Consider the following 13,347-nt stretch of genomic DNA (forward strand, 5'->3'; position numbering starts at 1 on the left):
ATGGCTGGTGATGTTGATACTCGTAAGTCTACTTCATGCTACTTGATTACTTTTGCAGGGGGAGCTGTGTCTTGGCAATCTAGGTTGCAAAATGTGTTGCTTTATCTACTACAGAGGCTGAGCTTATTGCTGTTGTTGAAGCTTGCAAAAAGTTAATCTAAATGAAGAGATTTTTGGTGGAACTTAGTTGTGCTCAGGAGAGGTATGTGCTTTATTGCGATAGTCAAAGTGCTATTCATCTTGGCAAGAATTCTACATTTCATGGTTGGTCTAAACACATTGATGTGAGGTATTATTGGATTCGAGATGTGTTGGATTCTAAGTTGCTTGAACTTGAAAAGATCCATACCAATGATAATGGTTTCTGACATGATGACTAAAGCTTTGCCAAGAGGGAAGTTTGAGGATTGTTGCATGATCGCCAGGATGGCGATCTCCTCCACATAGTTGTGAGGGGGAGAATTGTTGGGTTTAGGATATATTTTCCCTTCCTATGTGGATAAATAAAAGTCTTATTAGAACCAACCCACTTTAGCCTATAACCCAAATATTATGTGGCATATATATGGTCTTATTTTCAGAAACACAAGAAAGAAAAATCAAGAGAGTTTCGTTTTAGAGATTGAGAGAAAAAAGAAAAATCCCGTTTTTTGCTTCTCTGCTTCAGACAGAGTTTTCCACTTCGTTAACCGTTGGATCGTGCTCAAATTTGAACTGGGAGTTCTCAGCATCTGGTTCTTGCAATTAAATGGTGGAGATCGTGTAGCTTCTGATTTTGGGGCGTGAACAGTAGCTCATTTTTGGGTGAAATCTCTTATTTAATTCTCTAGTTTTGATGCAATCTTGTTTTGTTGTTGCTCGTTGTTTGGCGCTTGTTTTGTAGCCAATTTGGAGAACAATTTTGTAACTCTTGGTGTTTATAGTGAAGCTTTTGGTCCTGTGATTTTTTACTCTTCACATCGAAGGGTTTTCCACGTAAATTATTGTGTCTTGTGTGATTGAGTTATTCTTATCTTGTTGCTTTAGTTTGGTTGATATAGTTGCTGTCCATTCTGTCCATTCTTCATATTGCTTAATTTGGTTTGTTTTCTCTTGGTTCAAATTGAAAGGAAAAGTTTAGATTTGGGTATTATTCCGCTGCTATCCTGTCTGACATTCTTATATTTGTCTTGCCTTTCCCAACAATTTCGACACTTGAAATCTGATGCTGCTTCAATGCTATTTCTCTGCAACATAACAAATCACTTATTTAGTGATCGAAATATTTGTATACACTGATAGTAACATAAAAGTACATAGCTTACAAATTCCATAATAACAAAGATTAAGAAACTACATTAGAAAATTGAAATGAAAGAGGTTGTTTCTTTGGAGAATTTTTACAAACAGGTAGAGGGCAAAAGTTGACTCGATTAACAAATTTTCAAAAATAGCATGTTTTTTTTCCCAAACCCAACCGATAAAAGAACGAAAACTGTGAATCAGAAAAATAATCTCATTATTTCTTTTCCCCTAAATCACACAGAGGTTCAAACAACCCATTTGCAAATATAAGTTAAAAAGAAATCCCATGATTTAGTTTACAAGATCCGATGATAACAATGTAAGAGTGATACCTAACGTGTCTTTTCAAGGGCAGGATGAAGCACATATTGTGTATAGTGAAGTGAAAAATCAAAATTGCCCTTATCTTAAATTTTAATGACAAAAAACATGCATGTTGATACCTCTGCTATACTCATGCTTCTAATATAGTAGTAGAAAAGAAAAGAAAAGAACTATATACCATAGTAATGTTTCAACTTTCACGTCGAGAGAAGAGGGGAAACAAGATTTGTACCTTGTGTTGACACGCAATTTTGACCCCCCCCAATATAAATTAATCATCGAGCTTCCTAAAATCTAAACGATTTGAAATAATTAGCTTCATGAAATTCAAAATAATTTTCAAGTCATTTTAAGTAATTTTGTCATTTTTATAAATTTTTAAAATAATAAACATGATGTTTTATATAATTATGTGTCAAATTAGTACATTTTATAAATATTCGAAAATTGTCTCAAAACGATTTAGTTTATTTTAAATATTTGGCTATTTGGTTTAAATTAATTAGTAACTTATATTTCGAGTTAATTAGTTTATAATTAAGTTAATTATTATATAATTATGTGTCTAATTAGTATATTTTATAAATATTTGAAAATCATATCAAAAGATTTTTATTTCTTTTTAGCTAAGTGTTTTACTAACTAAGTTTAATTTAAATCATAATTACGATTTTGAATTAATTAGTTCATGTTTATATTAATTATATTATTATCAAGTTAATTATTTTATTTCGTTAAGAATAAGAAGCTCGTTAATTAATTAATATTAAATTCATCTTATTTATTTATTTATATTTTTAGCCACATTCTCCAAGTAAATCTGATTTGGTTAATTTCATAATCCTAATCGGTTACAATCGCAATTCTTTTGGCCAAATCCTCAATTAAAAACCTAGCCATTTTATTACAATTTTAACCCATTCCCCACCTTGCATCCAATTCTTTTAAAGACCAAAGTTGGGCCAACCTTTAGCCCAACTTCAGTCAGCCCACTTCCAATAACATTTAAAACTAATACATACAACATCACTTCAATATTCACAGCCCATTTCCCATTCCAATTCATCAACCCAGGCCCATTTCTTCCCCCCAGCCCGCTTTCATTTGTTCACAAGACCAACAATACTATACACAATACATTCAACAACTCCAAACAATGTACAGCACAAATGACCCTGGTACCACGCTTCTTCTTCCTCGCGTGAAGAGCAGTGAACGACGACAAATCCAGTAGTTCGACGTCTCTCTCCAAATTGTACGATTCCAGCAGTTGCGTCCTCCGTCCTTCCCCATTTCCCCTTTCGGAATGAGTTAAAACCTCATGAAAAGGGTGTTTGTCCGAAAGGGTGAAAGTTTTTGAATTTTGAAATTCGAATGGGCTCTTTCCTTGAATCCGAATTCTATCCATTTTCCCCCCAAAAAAAGGATTGGAACCTTAAAACCCCTCTATAAATACTACCCTCTGTTTTAGTATCGGGGGGGTCTTTTTTTTAGCTTGGAACAAAAAATACAAGGCAAGATTTTTGGTAGAAATACAGAGAATAACCTTTAGGAACAAGTAGCGATACACTCGAAATACGCTTCTAAATAGAGAACTGTTAGGACTTCTGCCCAGTTCTTTGACTACCGTTCGCGTTCGAGTTCCTCGTGGTGAAAGCCGTCACTTCTCTACTTGTCCCACCCTGTTCACTGCCGCGCGAAAGGTAAAATCCTTTTCAGTTTCAACTTTTTTTAGTTCGATGTGTTGTTTATTTTTTTGACAAGCTGAAGTTGTTTGTCGATTTATTTTCTTCTCGACTACCTTTATTCTTTTGGATTCGCTGCTCATCTGGGAGCCAAGTTCTTGAGTTGTAGTTGGGTTTTTGATTGTTTGAGATATAAGAGATGCTCTTGTAAGTGTTGTTATTCGTATGAGTCTTAGAATTTCTCTTTGAGTTAGCTATCATGTTAAAAGGGTCCATTTCGTTCAAACGAAACCTTTACCATAGATGTGATGCCGCTACTTTGTCTCGTGTCTAGCTTTCCGTTCACTTTAATTCATGATGTTGTGCCTTAAATTCCTTCGTGGAAGTATCTCGGTTTAAATAAAATCTCGCTGCTTAGATATTAAAAAATGGTCCTCTCATGTTGTCCGGTCTAAGGCATCTTTCAGGAGCATCACTTTTTCCTCAACTTAGTTGGGTTTATTGATGCAGTGTCACCTCTTTGAATACTTTGTTTACTTACATTACTCTACTTATATTCAATAGGTTAGGATAAGTGGAATTGCTATTATGTTTGGTTTCAAGACATCACCGATTTCTCATCCCTTTGCTTTAACATAGATTAGATTTGCTACTGTCTCTTACATTCTGCCCTCTTAGCATGATAACTTGGCACCATTAGAATATACTAAGGGAGTTAGTTTGGCTTATTATGTGAGATATATATTTTATTTTTATTTTTTTTCTTAAAGTGATATGATAAACTTTCTTTTTCTCATTATTATTTTTTGGTTAGTTACTGTTTAGTTTTGGTTGTTGGTCACATTTTCATATAGTGTAATTTTCCCTGTTTTCTTCTCCTGTGAGTGACCACTAATTTTATTTGTTGAGACATACATTCTTGTTATTGCTAGGAGTTGAGATTTAGTTTGTTTAGTTTTGTCATTTGTTAAGCTAACATGCTTTTGTTTTCCTTAAAGATTCCTCGGATATTTTAGTCTACTAGTTGAGTTCGGTTGCATCTTGGTTTTGAGTCTCTTTAATAGCTTTTATTTCAAGTTGTGTTTCATTTGTTCTAGCTAACTCCAATGCTAATTCTTGCCTTTTTTGCTTTGTGGTACGAACTCTCTCCGAGTCTATGATGGGTTTCTTTCCTTCGCATTTCCGAATCGAGCCATAAAGGCTCGAACACCTTTTCATCACCAAGTCAGTCATTTCATCGAGTGTGCATGGCAGAATGTGAAGTGCATGAAGCTGGAACTAAATTTTAGCCCCAAAAAAAAAAAAAAAACCCAAAAGAGGGCAGTATACATGATGTATACAGCTGTATACACAAGTATACACGGAAGAACAGTGATATACAGGTCTAAAGCGATGATACAGGTGTTGGAAGTTTGCGGTGGGCTGTATACACTTGGTATACAGCCCAATATACACAAAAATGGGTCGAAATACATGCCGTATACAGCCGTATACACTTGATGTATATACAGATTTTAAGTGCAAAAAGGGAGGCGAAAATGGGCCAAAAGCCCAAGGGAATTTCAGCAAGTCCAAGATTTGGGCCAAAGGCCCAAATTTGATATTCCTCCCTTACTCTTATTTATTTTGTTATATTTGACTAACGTTTTGATTATCTTATGATTTAATTTAATTAAACTCCCCAAGAATGGTCATTTCATTTTATTTTCGAATTAAAGATATATATTTTATTACTTAGTTTTTTTTTGTTTTTTTATTTTAATGTTAGTCTTATCAACACTTAAGCTATCCCCCCTTTAGAAAATTTCCCTTTAGTTCATTCCCCCTTAAGATAAATAAAATGATAAAAGTAGTAGTAGTAATAAATAAGTAGGTTAAAATAAATGAGTTTTTACTTAGCCAAAATTTCCATAATTAGTTAAAGTAAATGAGTTATTTTATTAAGTCAAAGTTTTCAAAAGTTAGTTAAAGCAAATAAGTTCTTTCATTTAATTAAAGTTTTCTTTCAAAAAAATTAGTTAAAATAAAATGAGTTCTTTTACTTTAGTTAAAATTTTAAGATTAGTCAAAATCACTTTTAGTCAAATCACCGGTCAACCGCAAGTTAGCGGGCATTCCGAGGGCCTAACACCTTCTCGGAATGTACATTGAACTCGGACCCTTTTATTTTCAATTGATTTTATCTGTTTAAATCTTTTGAAAACCTTATATTTTTTCTTGATTTTTTTTACTAAAAATTAAGTGGCGACTCTGTTCTTTTGGAAATTCGATTTCTCTTCAACTATAAGTTTAATCGATTCTCCAAAAATCTCAGTCATTTTCCCTTTACATATATTTTTAAATAAAACACCTTGTCAGAAAAGAAAACATATTTATATATTTTTGGAGGGTGGTTATCCACACGGATGATTCCGGATCGATCCCTCCTCAATGTCTTTTGAGTCGAGCCCTGTCGCATAGGGCTTGGCAAGTGCAGTTTACACTCCCTGTATGATTTGCAGGCTATTACATAGTGAATGGTTTACCCAGTGCGCATAAAGTGCTCACTCTAAAGGCAAAGGATGTGGCAGAGGTTATAGCAGCTGAGGTTATTTTGGGGTTTAAAAAAAAACATAATAATCTGTAGTAACACAACTTTTTCTATACCATGAAATTCGCAACAACATTGTCACTTGATAACAAGTACGATCATATATTTAACTTAATATTGCAACAACAATTGAAATCTCGAAAAATAATGATGTTGCTTATTTGGTAAAAACACATACTACACATACAGAAAAATAAAAAATTAGATAGGAGATTAAACCTCTGTTTCATTGGATAAAAATCCATATTCATCCTCCTCCTTAGATAGTTCCAAACACTAATTTCACTCTGAAAATACCATTCTTCTTCTTTGAATTTTTGCATAATTTTCTTGAAAACCCAAAGTAACATTTCGCCTTTGGAAAGCAGAAAACAGAGGGAAAACAGGGTACGTGAACAGAACCGATAGGAACCGGTTTGAACCGGATCAGAATTGGTTCTTATCGGATCATTGTGTACCGGTAATTTTTTTTATTTTTTATTAACTTTAATTATTATATAATATTATATTATTAAAAAACTTCAATTTAAAAGTTTAAACTTTAAAGTAAACTTTGAAGTTTCATTGTTTTAATTGAATTTAAGTTTAAACTTTAAAATTTAAAATTGACTTTAAAGTTTAAAGTTGGGCAAAGAGTCAAAAATACCCCTCAACTGTGGTTTATTGTTTGACTTTACCCTCGCCGTTAAAATAAAGTTAATTTTACTCCTCCCATTACTAATTTCACCAAATTTACCCCTTATTAAACTGAATCCCCAAAATTGACCTGAATTTTAAAAAAAAACCCTATTCCCTATTTTAACCCACCATTTAGAATAACCCGGTTAACCCTATTTTACCCATTCTCCCAAATTTTCTTTACCCATTTACCCATTCTCTCTTTGAATAGCTAATCTCCTTTTCTTCCAAATTTTTCATTGTTCTTCTTGCATTTCTCTTTCTTTCACCTCGAACTACTCACTAACCCAAGAGCAGATCTTGAATATTAACCTCAACTAATTTTCTACTATATTGACAAAAATGAAAAAAATATTAAAATGAACAGTTTGATTTCCCCCAAAAGTTAAATCTACTCAGGTATTGCAGTTAATCTCGCCGTAAACTTCCCTATCCTCCTACTACCACCAGTACTCCTCACTCTTCTCAATTCCGCAGCAGCGGCGGCGGAATCGTTATTATCTCTTCTTTTCCCTTTTTTTTCTACTAAGAAATCTGAACCTTTACGGCGATAACAGTATTTCTCACCGCCACAATTGTTCAATGCAGAACTAGCTTTTACAGCTAATGCTGCCATTTCCTCTGCCTTAAGCCTACGTTTCAGTTTGCTTAACGGCAACACAAAGTAAAGTTGACCGGGTTGAAGCTCTTCATCGGCACTTATGCCGGAAACCACATCACCGAAATCCATTTCTTCATAATTACATATGAATATTGACGTATCTTTCTGTAACAGGTAGGAAGCCTTTACTGGATACGCAAAGTAAAGGGACTCTATTTTGTGACATTTTCTAATGGAAAATTTGGGAGAAAAGGAGACTATCTATTCAAAGAGAGAATGGGTAAAGGAAATTTGGGAGAATGGGTAAAATATGGTTAATCGAGTTATTCTAAATGGGGTTGGGTCATTGGGTTTAAATAGGGAATAGGTTTTTTTTTAAAATTCGGGTCAATTTTGAGGATTTCGTCTAATGAGGGATAAATTTGGTAAAATTAGTAACGAGAGGGGTAAAATTAACTTTATTTTAACGGCGAGGATAAAGTCAAACAATAAATCAAAGTTGAAGGATATTTTTGACCCTTTGCCCTTTAATCTTTATATTGAATTTAAAGTTTAAAATTGACTTTAAAGTTAAAGATTATATTGAATTTAAAATTTTAAACCTTAAAATTCATTCTTATATCAAAGTTTAAACTAATATTAAAATAGTTGAAAATTAAATTTGTAAAATGACTTGGATTAAATATAAGAGAATATTTTAAAAGTAAATCAAGGCGAATAGCCGAATATTTATTCAAATAAATAAATTGTACAATACAAATATTAGAAAGAGACAAAAAATACATAATCTAGGTATTGAATATTAATTATTGTTCTAACAATTGAAACGTATTTTAAAATCTTTTCAGAACTTTTGTATCATTTCAAAAAAAACATTTTTTGGAACTTGTATTTGTCCTTCTTCCATTGCTGCCATGCCATCATCACTATTATCACCAAATATTTCATTTATTTCGTCTTCTATTTGGCTACTTAATTGTGGTAGTCCGATATTTCTTCTTTCAGCGTTGACCCAACCTCGAAACAACATCGATATTTCCAAACTATCCTTTGCTAATGAATATCGATGATCTCCAATCATAAATCTCGCCGCACTAAAGGCTTGCTCCGAAGCGATTGATGATGTTTGAATCACTAGCACATCTCGAGCAACCGTAGCTAGGGTTGGAAATTGATTTTCACGATTCTTCCACCATACTAATATTTGAGCTTGAAGTTGTCCTTCTTCATGCCTAATCTTTTTTCGTGCTTGATTGAAATATAAATCAAAATCATTATTATTAGATGATTCAAGCTCAAGATAATTATCCATCCAATCATCTGTATCATCACTTCTAGGCCTACAAGATGGAGGTTCAACTATTGTAATGTTTTTTTCCATAGCTTTATATGTATTATATAACTCTCTAGCTTTTGTATATATGCTATTTTTACAATCTTCAACACTAGAAGTTTCATCATCTTTAATTTCTAAATTTGCATAAATCTTTTCAACCATTCTTTCAACACCTTTTAATTTGTAATTTGGGTAGAAAGTAGTAGCAGTCAAATAGATTTGAGAAATACGAAAAAAATATTTTTTGAATTTTTCAATCATAAAAGCAAGTGAATGTTTAAATCGATCTTTTCCTCTATATTTTCCAAATTCAGATGAAATAGCACAAATATTTACTAAAACAGAAAAAATAGTTGGATAATATTGACCAGAAGCAACATTTGTTGCTTTATAAAACACACTTAAAAAATTCAATAAGTTCTTTTGTATTTTCCCAATCTTTATAGCCAATTCTTAAATTCGGGTCCGCATTATGAGCATTAAAAACTAATTGTACCGGCTCTTGATAAATATAAGCAACTTCAAGTATTTCAAATAAAGAATTTCATCTAGTGCATACTTCTTTTGGAACTTTTCTATATGCAAGTCCACATTCTTTACAACGATTTTTAAATTCTGTAATTCTAGCTTTTATTTTAGCTTCAAAAATCCAATTACAAGCAAGTCTAATTTTTTCACAAGAAATTCCAAATTGAGAAATACCATCTTTTATTATCAAATTATACACATGTGCGGCACACTTAATATGAAAAGAATCATTATCAATTGGACAAGTCTACATTTTAAATAATCAATTACTTTTAAATTATTAGAAGCATTATCTAAAGTGACACTCATTATTTTATCACATATTCCATAAAATTGTAAAATAGAGCCTATTTTTGTTGCTATATAAGAATCGATTTTAGTTTCTTCAACATATTTATACTCTAATATTCATTTTTGCATATTCCATTCATGGCCAATCAAATGGACAGTGATTGTAAAATAATCATTACCATTAGGACTACGTCCCACATCAGAAGTAATAGATAATCTACCATCATAATAAACAAATAACAACGAAGAAAATGACAATATTCTTTTTGATATTTAAAAAGATCACTTTTAATTGTACTTCTTGGAATACCTTCATAATCTGGGTTATATAATTCTCGAATATAATGAACAAAACCAGGATGTGAAGGAAATGAAAAAGGGAAACCACAAACATCAACCATTTTAGCTAATTCTCTACGATCTTTTTCTTTACTATATGTGTGGTGTCGCGTGCTTCGGCTAGCCGGGTTAGTCATATTTAATACTCTTTGAACCATATTAGAACCTCCAACTCCCATAAAATTTTAAGGTATGAGTATTCCATTTCTATTAGCCCTTTCTATATCATCTAGGCGGGCAAATTCTTTATTACACTTTCTCAAATATGTTCTTAGTCGTCCCGTTCCCCCTTGTGTACCGGTAGTTACATGTTTCATGGTCAATTTACATTTCGTGCAAGTAACAATAGTTTTTCCTAATTTTGTACCAATAATTTCCATACTAAAGATCTTTTAACACGTACAACGGTCTTTGAAAAAGTAGGTAAAGAGGGGACTTCATCTTGTTCCGATAATTCGGTAGCCGGACTAGTAGGGGTAGGGGTCTCATCATCTTCTTCATTTATTTCTACTTCCTCATTTAATTCTTCGTCAAAATTAGTAAAACATCTATTAAAAGTCTCGTGTTCTACTTCATTTTCGGAATTAAATTCAATAGGTCCTCATGACATAAAAGAAGTTTCATCAACATGAGTATAATCATTAGTATTAACTCTAAATCTAGGTGGCAAATGTTTAGAACTAGAACTATTTTCTCCTCCCCTATTATTTTTTCCTTCCGACATTGGTCTTTTATCACTATTTCTTTCCAAATTCATGTTCAAGTTTAAAATAATTAAATATTATGAAAAACAAGCAAGATAATATAACAAAAAAATAAAATAACTTAGTTAATAAACAAATAAAAAATTAAAGTTGGAACGAATGTACCGAATGTTTACGTAAAATTAGACGTATAACCAAAGCCGGAATTGAGAGATGCCAATTGAAGCTTCCGATTTACTTCAAAAAAATCTCCGAAATCTGAACTCCAAGTCAATATCACAAAATAATAATTATGAATTTATGAGAGATTGAAAATTAAGAGATTTTATAAGATGTTAATGAAATAGTTTGTAAATTTGTGATTTAAATGAAAGAATATGGGTATATTTATAGTGTTAAGGGGTGAGAGAGGTGTGGGGGTTGTTTTGGGCCCCAACCCAATGGCTATAAATTAACGTTCAACTTTTAAAAAAAATAAAAAAATAAAATGGGAAGTGACCGTTGAACCGGATCAACCGGACAAGAACCGGACCGGAATCGGTTCTTACCGAATCAGATCAAACGGATAAAAAACAGGGTTCCATTTCGATACCGATTCCGGTACCCTATAAGATCGGTTCCTTACCGGTTCAACCGGTCCGAACCGGACCGGTCAAAACCCTGTCCAATTGTCAGCCTTAGGTAAAATAAGGTCGCTATTATTTTTTTTAGTGGGTTGGGTCATTAAATGTTATTTTTTTATTTTAAAAAAAATTGTTTTGAATAAAAAGTTTCATGCCAACAAATTTTATTGAAAAAATTAATTAAATAGGTTGAATGACTTTGTAAGTACTTGAAAGTAAAACACATATAGTTTAGTGATTTAATGTGAAAAAAAATTCATAATTGAAAGACTTTTGAGTTAAAAATCAAAGTTGAGTGACTTTCTATGTAAAGAGTTCATAGATGAGTGACTTTAAAGTTAAAAATCAAAGCTGAATGACTTTCAGTGAAAAGAACTCATACTTGAGTGACCATCTAAGATATTTAGTATTCGGTATTTGGTTCAATATGTTCAAAGTTTGATTTAATTCAGTAATTGTTTATTGTGTTGGGTTTTAGGCCTTTTCCCCTTCCTATGTGGATAAATAAAAGTCCAAGGTTTTGGGTCTTTCTTCCTTTCCTTTGTGGATAAATTTAGTTCAATATGAGTAGCCCACCTTTGCTCATAAGCCCAATATTATGGTGCATATGTAAGACTTTCTTTTAGGTCTTATTTGAGAAGAATCACAAGAGTTTGAGAGCAGTCATATAGAGAGAAAGTGAGAAAGTGCAGATTTTCGCACATGCCCTTGCAGACAATTTCAAATTGTGATTCCCGCTTTGTTTCTTATCCAATTGAGTTGATTTTTGGACAGCTTGTTCCTTTCAACTTGATCTTTGATTGGGAACTGAGAGAGGGTGATTTGGAGTCCTGTAGCTCCAGTATTTAGCTTGTGAACAGTAGCTGCGGTTTGATGTTTTTGCTTCTTTTATTTCTCTAGTTTTTGGTGTTATCTTGTAATTGTGTTGCTCATTGTTTGGCACTTTGTTGGTGGTCATTTTGGAGAACGCTTTTGTAACTCTTGTTGATTTTAGTGGAGCTTTGGCTTTGTGGTTTTTACTCTTCACACCGAAGAGGTTTTTCACGTTAAATTTGGTGTCTCGTGTGTTGATTTATTTTTCTTGCTTGGTTGATTTGTTTGCTGCCCAAACAGTTTTATTCTTGCATTATTTTGCTTTCTCTTGGTTCAAATAGAAGGAAAAGTTTTGACTTGGATTTTTCTTCCGCTATCTCCCTGTTGTGCACATTTATTATGTGCTTGCCTTTCCCAACATATTGAAAGTAGATATTAGATATTGAATTTTTAAAGTGTAGTATAAAAAATCAAACTTCGATTCAGTAATTATATATTGAAGAAAAATATAATTCGTCAGTCCAACATTTACATGTTAGTCTTTTGAAATGTCATGTATAGATGTTAGATCTCCACTCTCATGCCCTAACATTATTAATTTCTGGTGTAGATCAATCAAGAAATGCAGTCATATAAATTAATATGGATGGGATACTAATAAACTTATGTTGGGTCATGTGTGGTAATAGCTTAGTCAAAAGACTCATTACTCGAAGCGTTACTTCCGAATACATGAATCTGAATTAGTCCGACTTTAGTATAGGTTAAAAGTTTAGTTAAAAGACTTATTACTTGGAGCGCTACCTCAAATGAATTTTATTCGACGCGAATCTGAATTTATCCAACTCCAATACAAGAGAGTTAGCAAATATTATCCAAATATATATGAAGTCCAAAGGGGAAGAGTCTAAAAACAGTATTCTTCAATAAAAAAAAAATGGATCTTCCATCCTGAAATTTATAAAGATTTGTGATATTGCGTTTTGTTTAATAACATTCTTCACACAAGTTAAGTTGATTAATGAAAACTACTATTCTCTCTCCCATTTATTTTTATTTGTCATAGTTTTCATAAATTGGCACTTTGGTGCCTTTAAAAATGATTTTCAGAATTTATAAAATAAGGTCAATGAATAAAAGAAAATGAAAACTACTTGAGTGTTATTGTAATTTTAATTCTCATTTATACATAATTCAGTTTCCAACTTTAAACTTCTCAGATTGGCTTTTATCCATTTCATTTTGAGAAAAGACATAAATTTCCCCCTGAACTTGTTTCGAAAAATCAGTTACACGCTTAAACTATCATGACGACCTATTACACACTCAATCTTGTTTAAGGTGAAATTAATACCACCTTCCAAAGACAATATCAGTTTTTGTGTGAAAATGTGTTATATACACGTTTTGTCACGTAAATAAGATTATTTTATTTTTTTAAAATTATTTTTGCTAAATATTTTCTTAGACTTTTCCCAAAAGTAGAAACCTAGGCTTTCTTCTTCCTCTCACCTTACACTTCTTTCTTCTTAAAATCCATTTCCGCTTTCT

General features: G+C 32.3%; 2 protein-coding genes across 3 annotated transcripts in view; one reads left to right on the forward strand and one right to left on the reverse strand.

The window, feature by feature from the left end:
* Positions 1-13,347, forward strand: part of LOC125826403 (deSI-like protein At4g17486) — a 554,011-nt gene that overhangs the window by 451,757 nt on the left and 88,907 nt on the right. The window lies entirely within an intron of this gene.
* Positions 6,838-9,210, reverse strand: LOC125826415 (uncharacterized; the record flags this gene model as incomplete). The annotated part of the gene is made up of 2 exons (XM_049505739.1): positions 6,838-7,381; positions 9,199-9,210. Coding segments are annotated over 2 exons (441 nt in total), but the record flags the coding sequence as incomplete, so codon positions are not given.

Source organism: Solanum verrucosum, unplaced genomic scaffold (genome assembly GCF_900185275.1).
Source record: "Solanum verrucosum unplaced genomic scaffold, falcon-dt-bn FXZP01000060.1, whole genome shotgun sequence".
Classification (NCBI taxonomy): domain Eukaryota; kingdom Viridiplantae; phylum Streptophyta; class Magnoliopsida; order Solanales; family Solanaceae; genus Solanum; species Solanum verrucosum.